The sequence below is a fragment of the Ictalurus punctatus genome, chromosome 28, assembly GCF_001660625.3.
Source record: "Ictalurus punctatus breed USDA103 chromosome 28, Coco_2.0, whole genome shotgun sequence".
Classification (NCBI taxonomy): Eukaryota; Metazoa; Chordata; class Actinopteri; order Siluriformes; family Ictaluridae; genus Ictalurus; species Ictalurus punctatus.
This window is the reverse complement of record NC_030443.2, coordinates 16,277,868-16,296,155: the sequence shown is the minus strand read 5'-3', so window position 1 is coordinate 16,296,155 and position 18,288 is coordinate 16,277,868. Positions and strand designations below refer to the sequence as shown.

The following is an 18,288-nucleotide window of genomic DNA, read 5'->3' as shown; positions in this document are numbered from 1 at the left end:
ACAACAGAGTGCACACACAGATACACAGCTCCTTCAAGGTTGGATTTGGTTGAGCTCTATCTCTGACCAGGAACCTTTTCCCAAAACATACTGATTAGATATACTTTCTCTCAGTAAGAGAACAATGAGAATATTCTTCATTATTCTCTAGTGATTGAAGATGAAAAGTAAGGCAAATGCTTTAACTAAGAATAGTAAATCTCATAAGCTTGAAGAAGCCATTCAAATCATTTGATATTTTAAAAGATAAATCTTGATTAATAACTCATTACAAATCACTCAATGTATATATATTTGGAAGCAAATTTGTATAGAATGTATAGAATGTCTTTGTATGTTGTAGAATTATCATTTCCAAGAGGCCCAAACCTGTTCCAGACCCTGTGCACAAAGCAAGCTCGATGAAGACATGGTTTGCCAAGGTTTGGGATGAACTGGAACGCTGACTGCCTCCTACCCCAACATGAGTGCCTGACCTCACTGATGCTTTGGGATATCCCCAATTTCCATACCACATTTCCTACACATGGGGTTCTCGGGGTACCTGGAGCCTGTCCCAGGGAATTCGTGACAGGAGGAAACCAGAGTACCTGGAAGAAATCCCCAAAGCACAGGCAAGCTCTATGCACACAGGGTGGAGGCGGAGGTGCGAGGCAAACGTTCTAAGCCACTAAACCCCTTTTGCTAAACCATCACCAATTTTTTTTGTTGTTGGTTATTTTTTTTAACATACACGACATACCCCAATCTGGCAACCCGTTATCCAATTTGGCAACCCTTGGCGCTTTGCATACATTGCATGTGCTGTAGTTTAATATAAGTTCAGTAATTAGAGAGGAACTAACACCCAAGATGTCAGAAATGTAGACGATACTGCTGACAACGAGACGAGAAAAAAAGTCTACTCAGATAACCTGGCAACCCTTTGCTTCAATCTGGCAACCCTTTGCGCAGCGGCGGTGCAGAGCTAGAGGAAGTGTTCGGCCATTTTAGACCAGGGCTCAGAGAAGAACACAAACACTGAACCGAATGCCTTTTTTTATGTTTGTTTTGTTTACTGTAACTGAGGTATTGTCAACATAAAATATATTGGGCACTGACGAGGAGACAAAACGAGGCGACTCAAAGTCTCCTGTTTAAAAAAGAGAGAGAGAAAGGCCGTTGAAGATGGCCGTTGACAGGCGAGACGACAAAGGTAAAATAATGTAGCTAGCTAACGTTAGCATGTTGGCGCTTAGCTTACACCATTGTCCACTCACGTTGGATTTTTTTTGCATAGGTGTGTTAATCACTGCGTCGTTATTATGATAATTAAGCATAACAATTGAACAGCCGTTGTAAATATTATTATTATTATTAGTAGTAGTAGTAATAGTAATTTATATTTTTATGTCTATTTTAACAGGTTAGCGTAGCTAATTCTATAGCTGTATGAAGTGTTGACTTGTGTTAGCTTTGTGATATAGCTAACTAGCATTCATTCCTGCATCAGTAATTCGATGCGCGTCCTGTTCATTTCAAGGTGTTTCATTTAACCTGCGTATAAATAAAAATAAATAATAAAAAAAAAACATCTTCACAATAGCTGTTGCTACTCATTTCCTAAAATCAAACCTCCCAATTTTTTTAGATGGAGAACTCAATGTCTTGGAGGATATCTTGACTGATGCTCCAGACCAAGACGACGAGCTGTACAACCCTGAGAGTGAACATGGCCTGAACGAAAAGAAAGGTGTGTGTGGCAGTTAAATATTATATTACATTTTGTGCAGAAGGACATTTTATATATATATATATATATATATATATATATATATATATATATATATATATATATCTCAGTGTTTTGTATCCAAGATGACTTCGATTTGAGACAGTATACAGCTGAGGGTTGAGGATCTTGATCATGGACCCAACCATGGGAACCTGACATTGCCGGGATTTGAACTCAGAACCTTCATTCCGATGAATTTCCCGAAGGCTTGGGCTCTGTTTACACTAGTGCGTGTTCGTTTTAAAATGAAAACTATCTCCGTCCACACCGCACGACCGAAGCCGCATGTACAAGTGTAAACAGGAAGTTGGATGCTAGTCACTAGTAATAGTGTTCGTCCCGGTCTAACCCAAAACCGGCGTTCCACGTAGGGCTCATGGCGCTTGAAAGGAGATTTGTTGCTGATTTGCTCTCATCAGAGCTTGCCTCTTGCACGTGTGTAGTATTATTATAAAATACAAAATTTAACTGCAAAATGGCTGCTAAAAATGACAACAAAGGCAGCAAAGCTTGCAGTTCAGTCTCCATGTTATTGTTTATACGTTTGTCAAGGTAGCATAACGGTCATACGATAGGGGTTTGACGAATCAGGGAAGGATACGCAATGATCCAGAGGACCCAATCAGGGCGTGAATGTGGGCAGCCATGCCGTCGTTTTCAAACGTCTGCGTTTTGGTCCGTTTACACTGAAACACGAGCCCGGAGTTTTCAAACTAAAACAGGGGCTTCGTCGTTTCCAAAAGTCTCCGTTTTCAAGACTCAAAAATGCCGGAGTATTGTAAATGAAAGGTGTAACCGTAGCAAAAGTAATGTGTTTTAAAACAAAAGTGCGCTAGTGTAAACAGGGCTTTAACCACGGAGCCATCACTTCTACTAATCGAGTGTTTAAATTGTGTCTGCAAAGCAAAACGCATTATGAAATCTTTGCACATTCTTGTGTGTATACGCTATATAGTCAAAGGTGAGGGCGGGCACATTAGAGTTCATCCCAAAGGTTGAGGTCAGGGCCCTCTGAAGGAGTTCTTCTACTCCATCCTTGGCAAACCATGTCTTCACAGAGCTCGCTTTGTGCACAGGGGCATCGTCATGCTCTTTGAAGAGGTTTGGACTCGGGGGGCCCTTAATTTCCATTGAAGGGAAAATGTAATGCTATAGCACACAACGACGTCGTATATGATTGTGTGCTTTAAACAAAAGTTTGGGGGGGATATCACATGGGTGTGATGGTAAGGTCCACATACTTTTGGCCGTATAGAAGAAAACAAAAGGAAGGGGGGGAAGCAACACACAAATTCCCTAATTTGTCTTGTTTATTAGAAATATGTTTTTGAGAATTACTTCCTATAAAATTATTGTAGTCTAAAGGAGAAAGTGGCTGAAAAGAAAAGCAACTAGAGCAGTAGTATGACAAAAATAGATCCGCAATAGGCCGTCAGTGACCGTGTTTATGAACTTGCTTGGAGTAGCAGCAGAGGGAACAATGTAATGTGCTTAGAACAGCTAAAGGGTTTTTTGTGCAGTTGTGTCTTTTGCACTGAGAAACAGATGTTGCTGTAGTGTGATTTAGGGCAAGTCTAGAGGGAGGCGGGGTTGTGAAATGTTTGGGGAGTCACAGCTGGACACAAAAGCAATGGGGGAGAAAAAAACTAACTGGAGGGAAATTGTGAAGTCTGGTCATACACAGATGTTTGTTTGTTTTTATCTCTAAGGGTCCAAGCGAAAGAACGAACGTGGAGACAGCCACGATGCAAAGCGGCTGAGGTCTTCAAGCCACTCCACCAGGCAGCCGGTTAAAAGGTCAGTATCGTCCAGTGGAGCCATTGGGAAAAAGGTGACCAGCCTGAGAGGCAGACACCACCCTGGTGACTTCTATGAGGACAGGAAGAACCATTCTGGCAGAGGGAGAGCTTCCAGGGCTGATCTGTCCAAAGGGCACAGCAGAGACCACCAGAGGAGGATCAAACCACTGATGCCAGAGCTGAATGAGGTGTGTGGGGCATTTTGGCTAGGTATTAAAATATATATATATATATAAAGGCAGATTTTACAGTTGAAGTAGACTTGACCCCTCTTCACACTTGTTATGAATATCCATCTCAGGTGCTCAGATCAAAGTGGGCAGCACAAGATACAAGGTCAAATGCTTCTTGAGATCTGATTGGGCTGCTTTTGAACTGTCCAGGCTGTACTGTTGAGGCACATGAAGGATTTTGAATAGAGCACCACTTTGCTGCTCGTTTTAGGTTGAAAATTCAGTCCCTTTCTCAGAAGCTTTTCCTGCTTCAAGAGTAGGTACTTTTCTACCGATGAGTGTCATTTTTTTAGTTACAGTTAGGTAGCTCTTTTCTAAACGTTCAAAGTGCTTTACGTAATATTAGTACATAGTACAGCCACCACTTGTGTGTAGCATCCACCTGGATGATGCGATGGCAGCCATATTGCACCAGAACACCCACCACACACCAGCTATTAGTGGTGTAAGAGGAGAGAGTGATGAAACCAATTCAGAGATGGGGATTATTAGGGGGCCACGATAGAGAAGGGCCAGTGGGGGAATTTCACCAGGACACCGGGGTTGTACCCCTACTCTTTTACGATAAGTGTCCTGGTATTTTTAATGATGACAGAGAGTCAGGACCTCAGTTTGACGTCTCATCTGAAAGTCAGTGCTGTTTTTACAGTATAGTGTCCCCGTCACTGTACTGGGCATTAGGCCCCAGACAGACTACAGGGTGAGCACCCCCTGCTGGCCTGATTAATACCACTTCCAGCAGCAACTTTAGTTTTCACCAGGAGGTCTCCCATCCAGGTACTGGCCAGGCTCAACCATGCTTAGCGTCAGTGAGAGCTGCAGGGAGATATGGCTCCCTGCAGTTCTTTGAAGAGTATAAAATGAGTGTAGGGCTTTGTGGAGGAACTGCTTATTACTACTGTTCTGGTACAACGAAGAAGCTTTTTCTTCCCCTCATTCAACATAGTGCCTCTTATGTGTGGTGCGTTGACTTGTTATCTAAATGCAGTAAACATTATTCACACGGTAATACATCCCTGTGCTTTTTAGAAGCTGAGAAGGACGAGTGAGGAGAGCGTGGGCCGGGTCAGTCGCTCCTCGAAAGAAGATGAAGAAGCACGGTCTGAGTACGCTTCCGAGCAGGAGACGGGCAGTTCCTCTGAGGGCAACCGTTCTGACGGTGAGGAAGAGGAGGTGATGGACGATGAGGATGAGGAAGGAGAGAAGGGCCCGGATGACGAAGAGGAGGAAGAGGATGTTGAGGGAGAAGAAGGAGAAGAGGAGGATGAAGACTACGAGCTGGAGGACGGCGACCAGCAGGAAGGGAATGAGCAGAACGACTACGACACGCGCAGCGAAGCCAGCGACTCACAGTCGGAATCGGTGTCCTTCTCAGAGGGCGAGTCGGTGCACTCCGCGTCAGGCTCCGAGGCCTCGGGTGAGCGAGCAGCTGTCTTCCTCAGCATCGAGTGTTAATTACAGTCCTAGTGGTCAGCTTGCAGCTCGATCCCAGATTCTGCCAAGCATCCCGCCGTAATGCAGCAGGTGTGACCGGTGATGCTCTCGTAGGTTATTTGAGCAAAACCATTTCAGATGATGCAAAATTCAGAACACAGTTTGAATAGCACTTTTAGATGTTGTAGGCTGCAGTCCATTCTGAAGCAATCTGAAACTTCGAAGAGTCCTTCGGAAAGGCCATTTTACCAAAATGGAGCCTTTCTGAAGACGGTCACACTTGCAGCAACACGATACCAAGTGTAAACATCTCCAAATACATACACTACCGGTCAAATGTTTAGACACACTCATTCTTTATTTTTATTTTTTACACATTTTATTATAATAATAAAGTCATCAAAACGCACTAATAACACAAACGGAGCTTTGGGAATTATGTTGTGATAAAAAAAAAAATTCCAAAATAATTTAGTGTTTTAGCATCTCCAAAGTAGACTCCCTTTTTGTCTAGAATTTCCAGAAATGTATTGTTGGCATTTTCTCAACCGATTTTTTGAGGAATCCCCCTGAGATGCTTTTTAAACAATATTATAGGAGTTCCCACCTACACAGGACACTTATCAGCTGCTTTTCTGAATATTTCACTCAGTCATCTGTTTAAAAAATATATTTAAGTAAAAAGTTAGTGTTCTAATGAAAGAAATGACGATTATATTTTTGTCTACAACACCGATTTCACACATTTAATCACACACCTTCAGATCAAAGGTTTTTAAGATCATGAGAAACATTTCAGTCGAGCCTCTCCAAACTTTCAAACGGTAGTGTAGTTCCAGTGGACTGTCACTAAATGTAAATGTTTCATACTTTAACCTGGTCTACATTTAAAGCAGAACTGCATGGTAAACTTAATATAATGCCACGAGTGATACTATCACGGAAAACACAACTGCAATGTATTGTTTCTGCACCGTAATCGTGATTTTTTATTTTTTTTTCCCCCTGTTTGTCTTAATTACTATTTCTAGATTAGTGAGTATTCATAATCTTAACTGTTGAATTATGTTGATGGGCTATAATTAAGAATTGCTGGAATTATGTCGTAAAGGCAACATTTAATTCCCCGCCCATGCCATCGAGTATTGTGATAACACGCCTGTGCTCATAAATAGAGCTGGCAGATGCCAGGTTTACTGTCAGAAAAAAATATTGTATTGACGCTATTACTGCGTAACCCTCGATAAAACCCACAGAGGAGGAGTCATGATGTTTCTGGAGACACGCCTCCCCGTTTCAACCAATCACAGCACCAAAAATAGCATAACTATGGATGTTAATATGGGTTTTGAAAGACTATGTGTTTCAAGTCTAAACCAGCATCTAGATGGTTCTTTTGAAACCATATATTCAGCGGTTATACAAATGGCTCGTGCCACATGTATGGGGTTAATTGCTTCAGAATGGACTGTACCAATACTACGAAGTCATTTTTTACCATTTTAAGCATCCACTCGACATTCCTTCTTGCCTTTTGGTGGTCCTTGTAAGTAAACGAGTCTTTACTCGACAGCAGAATCTTGCTGTAATGTTTTACATCCTTACGTAAATCATTAATCACGTGTTGTCAGAAGTTTTCACTACAGGTTGCTACCTGGATGTGTTCCCTTTTTTTAAGGACAGAAATACAGTACAAAGTGCAGAGCTAGAAATCCGAGCCCAAGTCATCTAGAGAAGGCATTTCTATACGTATACATATATACACTCTAACAGAAGGGGCTTGTTCTCCCGTTTACTATTCAGATAAGGAAAGAAAAGAGAAGAAGCACGCTAGAGGGATATCGCCAATCGTTTTTGATAGAAGTGGAAGCTCAGCTTCAGAATCATGCACAGGTATTAAATAATCCCCAATAATTCAGTTTTGCATATAGAAGCTCATGCACCGATTAATCTAACTAATTATTAATTATGGAAGAGGTGGTAGTCTGTGTATGATTTTATTTTTGACAGATTAACTGTGTAAGCTGACCTGCCTCTGCCCTGGTAGCAGTACAGGTTCAGAGCATTGAATCATGGATAATAACACCTGACAGATTTTCGCTGACACGAATGATGGTTGTTCATTTTGGATACATTTGAAGGTTTTGTTACATATAGGCTTTTTAGTTCAAGTGTAGGACACTTGTCATTCAGTGGCAGAGCAGGTCAGATTACAGAGAGTGGTATTAATACAGTCACATCAATGCACATCTGTTGGCCACCTGGTGTAGTGTAAATTTCCAACAACAAAACAGTTTAATGCTTTTTTTTTTTTTGCTTTTAAGGCTACATCCACGTTAATCGGTTCTAAGCGCTTTTTCTACATTTTGGCCTTCCGTCCACACTAGGGATGAAACGGTTACCGGGTTCACGATAAAATTCCCTGACGGTTAGTATTACCGTGTCACATTTAATTATCGTTAAAACCGTGCGTGATTATCGTGATTTGTCAAACTCGCGGTAAATGCTGTCCACACGTCCAGCATGAGTCTGACGCAGGCGCAGCATGCAGCATTGTTTTTTGAGTGTGAAAACAGACGGTACGGTTTAAAACAACGCGTCTGTTCATTTAAAAGCGAAGGGGAAAAGAAGCGCCAAAGCCCCCTTTCACAGCGACTTTCTTCTGGCAAGCTCTGCAGACAGGGTTATCATCTTCTATTTAGTCTCCCTCAGCATTTTTATAAAATCCAAAATGACACCACCTCGGATTTGGTCCTCTTGGAAGGTTGGAAATTCTCCTGAGCGCCGTCACTGCCTTCCGCAGTGTTCTCTAACTGAACTAAATGATCGCAGCAAGCCTAGATATTCAAAAACAGTTATCTATTTTTAGTTATATGACCCATCCAACTCGAAACAAACAAGACGCTGGACGATGTTGTACTGCTGTGGTTGTGCTTGATGGCATTGGTAAAGATTATTGTCGCTTTATGCAATAATTATTTTTAACTAAACGCCTGATGGAAACGACGCAGGCCGAAGCTTCTCACGTTTTTACGCGTGCGCAGTATAGCAATGTGAGCGTGTTCAGACACTTCAGCGTGGACGGACAATTTTTCGGGAAACGTTTGAAAACGCCAGTGTAGACTGAGAGCGTATTAAAACGAAACCGCGGTTTTCAGGTCCATCCGGATTAACGTTGACGTAGCCTAAGAGGCTTCTGAATGCGGTTACGAGAGTTACTGTCACTTGTAGCTCTATAATTCAGTGCTGGGCAGGATTATCCGCAAAAATGCGTTCGGTTTTAGTTTACCAAATCACCTGAAAGGCTCTGCACACCAATTTCATTGCCAGTGCCTCGTCAGAAAATCTGGCTCTTGGTAGTCAGCCTATCTGTTTCTTACACAAGCATCTAGACTGTATTTTAATTTTTTTCCCATTGTACAATTGTGAATGTGTAGATTCTGAACATTTCGGGCACTCATTGAAATGTATCTAAAAATATATTTGAAAAAAAAAAAAATAAGGCTACACCAGTAATTATATATGAATTGAAATCACACATTCATATAAAATGCTCACCGTTTTACCAAAAGTGTCATATATTCTATAACCCTTTTATTGCTGTTGTACAAGGACATTAACGCTTGGTGTTTACCGCCTGCAGGGTCTGAAAAGAAGCACGAAAAGCTGTCGTCGTCTGTCCGTGCTGTGAGAAAAGGTACGAAATAATCCAAAGAGTTCACAGAAAGCTGCAGACGTTATTGAAAAGGCTTTCTGTATTCTCAAGGTCTTTTTGTTCCTCCATCACTGTCGTTTTAATAGATCAAACCAGCAAGCTGAAATACGTCCTGAGAGAGGCCAGGTACTTCCTGATTAAGAGCAACAACCATGAGAATGTTTCTCTCGCTAAAGCAAAGGTGTGTGTGTTATATTTTGGGAGGTTTTGTGATAATATAGCCTTATCGATAAAGAGGAAGGATTATAACAGGAAGTTTGTTGCAAACTATCTCATTTGCTCTGTCTCCAGGGGGTGTGGTCGACCCTACCTGTGAACGAGAGGAAGTTGAACGCGGCGTTCCGCTCGGCTAGAAGCGTCATCCTTATCTTTTCTGTCAGGGAGAGCGGCAAATTTCAAGGTGAGGTGTCCAAGGGTAAATTAATCAATTTTCTTTTAGGAATACTCTGTATTGTAAATCAAGAGCAAGCAATACAGTTACAAATAAAGTTACACATAATCCTTCCTTTTTTAATTGTTCTGTTTTGGGTTTATTTCAGGTTTTGCTCGACTCTCGTCCGAGTCTCATCACGGAGGTTCTCCCATCCACTGGGTCCTGCCTGCAGGCATGAACGCCAAGATGCTCGGAGGAGTCTTCAAAATCGACTGGATCTGCAGGTAGCTTTGACGTATACATGCTTTCATATAGAATATAAATGATGTGATCCTTCACAGAAAAAGTGTGGTTCTCTTTTCCTTTAAAAAAAAAAGCGTTTAACGTTCTTGTTCATGCGCTTTTCAGGCGGGAGTTACCTTTTACAAAGTCGGCACACCTTACCAACTCCTGGAACGAACACAAGCCTGTGAAGATCGGACGTGACGGACAGGTTAGTCTTCTGTCTGGCTGTCTCTCCCTGATCCGTTAATGTTTCTTTTAAAATAAATATGCTGCCTTTTTAATAGTGTTTACTATGTGACTCATCATATTCCTGCCAAAATGCTAAAAAAAAATTTGTAAATGTACAAAACATCCATCGTGTTCTCCAGGCCAAAGAGGAAAAGGACCATCCACGCTATTAGCAGCGTCAGGTCCAAAAGCCAGTGTCTGTCTTGGTATGGGGGTGTGTCAGTGCACATGGCATGGGTACCTTGCACATCTGTGAGGGCAGCATTAATGCAGAAAGATATGTACACATTTTGGAACATGTGCTGCCATCCAGAGCAGGACAACGCCAAACCACATTCTGCCCAGATTACAAGCGCGTGGTTGCGTAAGCAGAGAGTGTGGGTGCTAACATGGCCTGCCTGCAGTCCTGACCTGTCTCCCATTGAGAATGTGTGGCGCATTATGAAGCGCAAAATAAGGCAACGAAGGCCCCTTTCAGTCGTGCAGCTGAAGAGATGCATAATGGATGAATGGGGGAAGATTCCACTTGATAAACTTAACCAACCGGTGTCTTCACTCAATGCCCAAACGCTTAATAAGTGTTATTAAAAGAATAGGTGATGTTACACAGTGGTACACAATCGACTGTTCCATTCTTTTTTGGAGTGTGTTGCAGTCGTCAGATTTGAAATGAGTGTATAAATTAAATTCACAAAGTAAAACAAATAATGTGTTACAATATAGTACAGGCTGAATTGAATTTTCAAATGACTCTTTTTGTTAGTTTGTTTTTTGCATTTTCCATACTGTCGGTTATTCTGGGACACACATTTTGTCTCTGTTTGGAGATGTTAAACACCAGCTGTCTTAGTTCGTCTTTTAAAATGTTATGCCATCTTCGTGATTGTTGCCATGAGCCGTGTCTTAAATGAAAAAGTATGCCCTTACGTTCAAAAGCATTTACTAATCTAGAAGATCCAGAATCTTGGTCTGCAAAACAGGCCTTTCTATAGGTTTTAAGGCTGAGTGTATTTGTAAAAAGTTAAACACTAACCATAATGGGTAAAATGCTTAGTATTAATTCTAAAAGACTGATAATACTAAATGGGAAAAAAAAAAGAAAGGTGTTTCCTACATCACACTATACTACCCCTACTATTTACGTTGGTACTGCACAACGCACACTTGTCATGTAAATTATTTTAGTCATGCACAATTAACTTGTGAAATTGATGCAAAGCATGTGCATATGCATTTCGAAAGGCAAGCATGAAACTTGGCCTAACATTGCAAGCAATATGGAAAAGGTGGCATATTTATTTTATTTTCATTCGACCTCTTTTTAAAGATTCTTTGTTTCCCCGCCCGTTGTTTCGTGTCTGCAGGAGATCGAGACGAACTGCGGCCTGCAGCTGTGCATGCTCTTCCCTCCGGACGAGAGCATTGACTTGTATCAGGTTATTCACAAAATGCGCCACAAGAGGAGGACGCACTCGGAGCCTCGTTCCCGGGGCCGTCCCCCGCACAGAGAGCCCGCCCCCCGAGACCTGGGAAGGTTAGAAATGTTCTTTGGACTGCTAGTGCGCACATGTGTCACATGACGGGCCAAAGGGAGCGTGTTGTTGTTTCCTTCTTCCTACTCGTCCTCCTCGAGTCCTCAGCGAAGAGCCTCAAAACAAGCCGGCCAGAGCTCACCGGAGCCTACACGTCCAGCGGCCGGCTGTGTTCTGTTGTTGCTGTTCATGTACATGCTGATACGTGCTTTTGAAAGAAGCGTAACAGTTAAAAGCGTAGCATAATAATAATTTTTTTGTTGTTTTGTACTGAATGAATGTACGCTAATGTTAAAAATCCCAATGTAACACACTTATTCACTTCAGCCTGACAATAGTTCAGTTAACATTTTCTGTAGCGGTAGCAATAAGGTGCATTCTCTTTGTAGATGAGTCTGTGTTTTTAAAAATTTTTTTCCCAAAAGCCTTTTCTTTCAGGAATTTCCATGAGGGATAGACCCAGTCATAAATGGGACTATTTAAAGGAGCCATAAAATATAACAGAAGATGGTGCATCCATTTGAGAGGCAGAAAGCGTTGATTGTTTAAACGAAATGAAACAAAAAATCTTTCAAGAAGAGAATATTTTGGGACTCTTTCACTGGTTTTCCAGTTCTATCCAAAAACAGCTCGGATGGGCGTTCTTTTGAATATCGATGAATAGATGCGTATGCAGAGCGTAGCAGAAAGGAGTGAGAGAAGGAAAGAGAGCATGAAAAGAGAGAGAGCCAGGGAATGAGGCAAGCTGAGCGTGTTCTACTAGCAAGTTCCCGGGGAGAGATAGGCCAGTTCTGTTGCTACATCATGCAATGCCTATGGACTGAAATGATGCCAGGGACTGTCCCTTATAGCACTGCTCTATATGAACTCTTCCTGCTCTCAAAGTGTGCCTGAAATGAGCTCATATTTACTCAACTCAAGCAGAAAAAAAACCCAAATGGCCCCAAAAAAGGACTGAGCAAACAAACAAAAAAAAGGAAGTTTGATGGTTTTCAGGCTCTGATCCACTAACCCCCAACCCTTACTCAAGGACTGTGGAAAAAAAAAATCCCCCCCCCCTTTCCTGATCCCTTTTAAGAATACTCCTCCCTGTCTCCCAGCTGGTGGTAGGTAGGCTGTCATGTTCAAATCAACCCTGGCGGACTGCCTCCACTTCAACTCCCCCCTCCCTTTCTCTCAGGTTCCACTGAGGCTTCCATGGACTGCGTACCACAAGAGAAGCACTTGGGAGGGGGTTCACCATGGGGGTTATTTCCAGTGGCCGGAGCTCCTCTTTTGTCTTTTTTTTTGGTTTGATTTTAAACGGACTGCATCACACCTTATCGCACCCCTTCTTCCGCCTTACCAGGCCGATCCAGTTAAATGTGTTTACCAGGCCGTATACGGCTAAAGAGTAAGCTGGACTGTTGTATGAACTTTTGCTATCATAAATATTTGCCAGCGTTAACAGTCACAAAACTACAAGAAAGCGGTATGTCACACTTTCAAACAGAATTCTTTTTCTTTCGCTTTACTGTTTTGGTTATTCTGGGTCTGACGTTTAGGAGCCAGAGAAGTCATTAACTAGAGTAATTATGAGGTAGAATGGGATAGAGCGCTGAACAGCACATATTCATTAGTTGTGCATTTCTGACATGACCTACTGTAACCACAAACTGATTTTCAAGACATTTCATGCCTAAAACATCATCATACTCTGTAACTAGAGCTTCAGACAAAAATAAATGATTTGCATGACTGGAATAAAATAGTTTTTACTGTATGAAACTTGAACCAAGTGGAAATGAACATGGATAACCCAATGTGGAAATTCCGTAATCAATTTTTTGTCGGGAAGCGTTTATTATACAAGTCTGATGATGTTTTAGGGCGAAACGTGAGTATTATTATAAGCCAGTGGCACTCCTGGTGAACAAAACAGAGAATGACATGTTGTAATTTGCCCTGTCCATGTGGTTGGTAACTTTGAGAGACCTAGGTGTGTTCAGTAATCGTTTTTTTTAATTATTATTATTATTATTTTAAATTATTTATTTGTATGTATAATGTGAGGATAAGCTATAAAGGTATTTATAATTCATATCATGAACCCTGCAAGAACAAGTTGAAGAGTTTACCCTGATTATTCAGTTCACTGATTTTTGGGCATTTCCATGTATATGGTATTAGTATATTAGTTTTATTTAAGGCACATATTGGCGTATTACGTATATAGAGGGTGGTTTTTATGGCTTATTTTATGTGTTCTCTATTCATGAAAAAAGCAAATGGCATATTGTGGGGAAAAGCGTTTAGGCTGCAAATAATACTAATAATGCGCTGTATAGAAAAGCCGGGTTCAGAAGTTTCATCTGTGTGCATGCAGCTTAATTAGTAAATCTGTATTTAGCTTTGGGGGGAAGTTGTTGCTGTGGAGGCAGCTTGCTCAAACTTGACCCAGTGAGTATAAGTAGTGTGTGGACATGGCATCACGCTGTTTAAATATACTCTGCAGATGTAATAATCAGTCCAGGGTAATTCCACTCTTTTTCAGCACCGAGTTCATTACGACAAATGTCATATTACTGATGCGGCGACGATGATTTGATTTTTTTTTTTTCATGCTTTCTTTTAAAGCACATACCAAGAACTACTTAAAAAAAAAAATTGATGTCATGTAATTTGATCAGATTTAATTGAGTTGAACTTAATGTTGAAAAGTTGTGAAGTCACCCTTTTAAAGAATGTGTGTCGATGCGTTCAACATTTTTAATATTGAAGAGTGAAAATTGATTGAAAGAGCTCATTCATTATAAACAGATTTATTTATTTTAAATGAGGGAAATGATCTAGGTTTTACATCAGTGACGTCATACTAACCTGCCTGATTCATGTAGGCGTCGTCCAGAGGAATATGACATGCACAACAGGAAGCGACAGAGGATTGACTATCCTTCCGAGTTCCCCCAGAGACCAGGTCAATATCTCGCACTGTTCGTCAGAGCAAAGGATCAATGACATCACTTATTGCTTCTGTTTTTCCAGACGTGTGTGTGTGTGTGTGTGTGTGTGTGTGTGTGTGTGTGTGTGTGTGTGTGTGTGTGTGTGTGTGGGAGATCGCATCAATGAATGCTTGCCTGCAAAATTTGTCAAGTGACATACTGTAATTTGACTTAAAGTATTTGTATTAATGTATTATTCATATGAATATGTAAACAATGTTCTATGTGTATTCTGACTCTTTCTGTGTTTTGTATATTCTGGGTTTTTTTCCCTTTTTTTTTTCCTTTTTTTTTTTTTTTTTTTTTTTTTTTTTAAAAAACTATTTCTCTTACCATTTGGTCAAACTTCTGTTTGCTGGCTGTTCAGGTTTTATGCAAGACCCACGCAACCAACCAGTGGACAGGTACCTCCCTCCCTCCCTCTCTCTCACCCACACCCATTATCTTTACTCGTGACTTCTAACGAGCGTTTTTAACCATAAGTGTTTATATTTTTCCTGCAGGCGCTTTTCTGGAGTAAGGAGAGATGTGTTTCTCAACGGCGTGAGTTTTGAATCATCCACTGCTTCCTTTAAATGAACATTTTTAACTCGTGGTGAAATGCCAATCATCATCAGTAGTAGGCTGTAATAAATATACTTTATTTATGGTAGATATTTTTAGTCTTTTTGTTTTTTTGTTTACTTGCGACTCTTTGTCCTCTGCAGTCTTACAACGATTACATGCGAGAGTTCCATCACAGCATCGGGCCTCCACCTCCATGGCAAGGGATGGTCAGTACTTTTTGAAAGAGCGTCGTTGAAGCCGTATTTGTAGTTGGAAGTACTCTATCAAACAGTCGATCCTTTATTTGTATGTTTATTTAATAATTGTTATTTCTGTCTCCCTGAAGGCACCGTATCCTGGTATGGATCAGCCTCCTCACCACCCGTATTACCAACACCACCCCCCGCCGCCCCAGGCCCACCCGCCGTACTCGGGTCATCACACCATGCCCCATGACGCCCGCTTCAGGGAGAAGAGGGTCGTCCGGTCCTTCTCCTCCAGTCTGGTAAGGGATCACTTGAGTACGTTTCCTACCTTACCCACAGTGCATGCTGATTTATCTCTGTTTAAACAGTGTGATGCAGCAGGGCTTTAGACAGTTTGTCTGTCTGGCTCTCGCCTATTCTGCTACTAGATCAGCTTCTAAAGCTTCAGCTTTCACACTAATACTGCTGTCAATACCATCTCCTAGTCATCTCGTAGACCGCTAACCTGCCAAGTTGTGGTTGGACCTCAAATACCAGAAAACATACTTCAGAATCACTTCGTACATCCCAGATATTTCAATATAAACGCATTTCATTAAGGAATCCGCTTTCAATAGCCGATCATTTCATTTCAAGCTGTGGTTATTTAGGTGAATTCAAAACCTGTAAATTCTTGAACCTTGAAAGCAAAGCTGAACGAAACCGAGATGGTGAGCCGTGTCTCTTCTTTATGAACCCGAATTGGTGTTTCATAATGCGCCACACGCTCTCAATGGGAGACAGGTCAGGACTGCAGGCAGGCCATGCTCGCACCCGCATTCTCTGCTTACACAACCATGCACTTGTAATCTAGGCAGAATGTGGTTTGGAGTTGTCCTGCTCTGGATGGCAGCTCATGTTGCTCCAAAATGTCTACATATCTTTCTGCATTAATGCTGCCCTCACAGATGTGCAAGTTACCCATGCCATGGGCACTGACACACCCCCATACCATGACAGACGCTGGCTTTTGGACCTGATGGCCTGGAGAACATGACAGCTGTTTTGTCCAAAAAGCTATTTGAAATGTCGAGTCGTTGGACCCCAGAAACAAGATTCCACTGTGCTACTGTCCATCACGGATGAGACAGAGAGCAGAGAAGTCGGCGGCACTTCTGGACAGTGTTTTGCTTTGCATAGTAAATCTGTGGATGCAGCGGCAAATGGTGTTGACTGACAAATGTTTACCAAAGTATTCCTGAGCCCATGTCAGGATCTCCATTACAGACTCATGACGGTTTTTAACATAGTGACGTCTGAGGGATCGGAGATCACGCGCATTCAGAAGTGGTTTTTGACCTTGCCCGTTACACATCGAGATTTGTCCGGATTCCTTGAATATTTTAATTATATTGTGCGCTGTAGAAGGTGAAATGCCCAAAATCCTACCGATCTGTATTTAGGGAATGTTGTTCTCAAAGTGTTTGATTATTCGCTGACGCATATGTTGGCAGATTGGCGAGCCTCGACCCATCCTTGCCCTTGAAGGACTAGACCTTTTTTGGAGGCTCCTTATATATACTATGATTAGACGATTGCCTCACCTGTTTCACATCACCTTCTTATTTCAACTTGTCACAATTGCCCCTGTCCCAACTTTCTTGGAACGTGTTGCATGCATCAATTTCAAAATAAACGTTTGTCTTCGAAAAACTATGCAGTCGATTAGCTAAAACATCAAATACCTCGTCTTTTATACGTTTTTCTTGTTTAACTACAAGTCAAAGTACTTTTATAAATCATTCCTCTTTGTTTTTTATTAGCATTTCCCATACTGTCCCGACTTTTTCAGAATTGGGGTTGTAATATCTTTTGTAATCCTGTCCTTTTTACATTATGCATCCCATGACCATACATAAGCATTCATTATGTCTAAAACTACACATTGTTCACTACACGGTGCACAATTTGATATTTCTTTCATTTAGCAGACGCATAATGAAGAATATATATGTATGCATGTATTAAAAATCTCAGTATACAGATACTATCCAGATAAGGTAGCCTGGTTGGTATGAAATACCCATAATGCATTTCGCTATATGTATAGAATTTTTTTTTTTCCTCCCCCCATCTCAATTTGGTGTTGTACCATGCCGATTGTTAATCTTCACTCACGTATTGCAGCACGATTATGATATGCGTGTGGACGACTTCCTGAGACGCACCCAGGCGGTGGTGAGCGGCCGCAGGAGCCGGCCCAGAGAGCGTGAGCGACAGAGAGAGCGTGAGCGACCACGGGACGCGCGGCGAGAGCGCGAGAGAGAGCGAGGACGTGAGCGTGACCGCGACAGAGACCGCATCAGAGACCGTGACCGAGAGAAAGAAAGAGGGCGCTATCGTAGATAAGAGAAGTCATCTCTGCAGCTTGTTTTCTGTGTTTTGGTCACATGGCAGGGTTTTGTTCAGTAACTCGTTATGGATTCTCTATTGAAAATCCCCTTTATTTTCTGTCCAGAGAACACAACCCATTAGTGTTTTTTTTGTTTGTTTGTTTTGTAGATAATGTTTTGTTTTTGTTTGTGTGTAAAGCTGAACTGTACTTCAGAAAAAGCTCTACTCTTCCTTTCAAGGTATTATTTTTTTAAAGTATGTACATTGTTTTATCGTTTGTATCATGCATGTAGAGTTTTCTACTGTGACAACCAAAAATCTTTTTTTTTTTTTTTTTTCTTTTAATCATTGTGCATCTAGAGGACTCTTTTTGCCATGCTAAGAGTTTCTGCCAGTACCTTACACACACTGATGCAGTTTGACAAATCTGCATTGTTTCCATTTTTCACTGTTAGTCAGCTCTGTAAATGTCTCTGCCGTGGGGTTAAGATAATGCACACTTGTGTCTGTGATACCTTATTGTATATAGCTTCTGAATGGACTGTTAAGCAGTACAACAGACTGCTTCTATCTGTTCTTTTATCTGGCTTTATGTTCCAAATGTTACATTTTGAGTATGTGGGTGAAAATGATTAAAAAAGCAATACCACCTTTTTTTTTTTCTTTCTTCTCTCTGTTTAATCACTGATGTATACTGTAAATTTCCTGATAATGAAGGTCAGTAAAGCAACATGCTAGATGTTTTTGTCAGAAAAGTTGTATCTTTTACTGATATCTTTTGTATGATTAAAAAGAAAACACTGTGTTGT

The 18,288-nt window shown here is 41.3% G+C and overlaps 1 protein-coding gene across 2 annotated transcripts; it reads left to right on the top strand.

The window, feature by feature from the left end:
• The first annotated feature begins 970 nt into the window (after positions 1 to 970).
• ythdc1 (YTH N6-methyladenosine RNA binding protein C1) lies at positions 971 to 18,282 on the top strand. 2 transcript variants are annotated; one of them, XM_017460354.3, is made up of 17 exons: positions 971 to 1,195; positions 1,631 to 1,732; positions 3,484 to 3,761; positions 4,836 to 5,223; positions 7,044 to 7,133; positions 8,884 to 8,937; positions 9,042 to 9,136; positions 9,247 to 9,355; positions 9,495 to 9,612; positions 9,737 to 9,821; positions 11,206 to 11,375; positions 14,250 to 14,329; positions 14,722 to 14,758; positions 14,858 to 14,897; positions 15,062 to 15,127; positions 15,247 to 15,405; positions 17,273 to 18,282. In XM_017460354.3, the coding sequence occupies exons 1-17, from the start codon at positions 1,168 to 1,170 to the stop codon at positions 17,492 to 17,494; spliced, it is 2,121 nt and encodes a 706-aa protein (XP_017315843.1). In that variant the 5' UTR covers positions 971 to 1,167; the 3' UTR covers positions 17,495 to 18,282. The 2 variants fall into 2 exon arrangements, with proteins under 2 accessions (XP_017315843.1, XP_017315844.1); XM_017460355.3 differs by lacking the exon at positions 7,044 to 7,133 and having other exon boundaries at positions 972 to 1,195.
• The last annotated feature ends 6 nt before the right edge of the window (positions 18,283 to 18,288 follow it).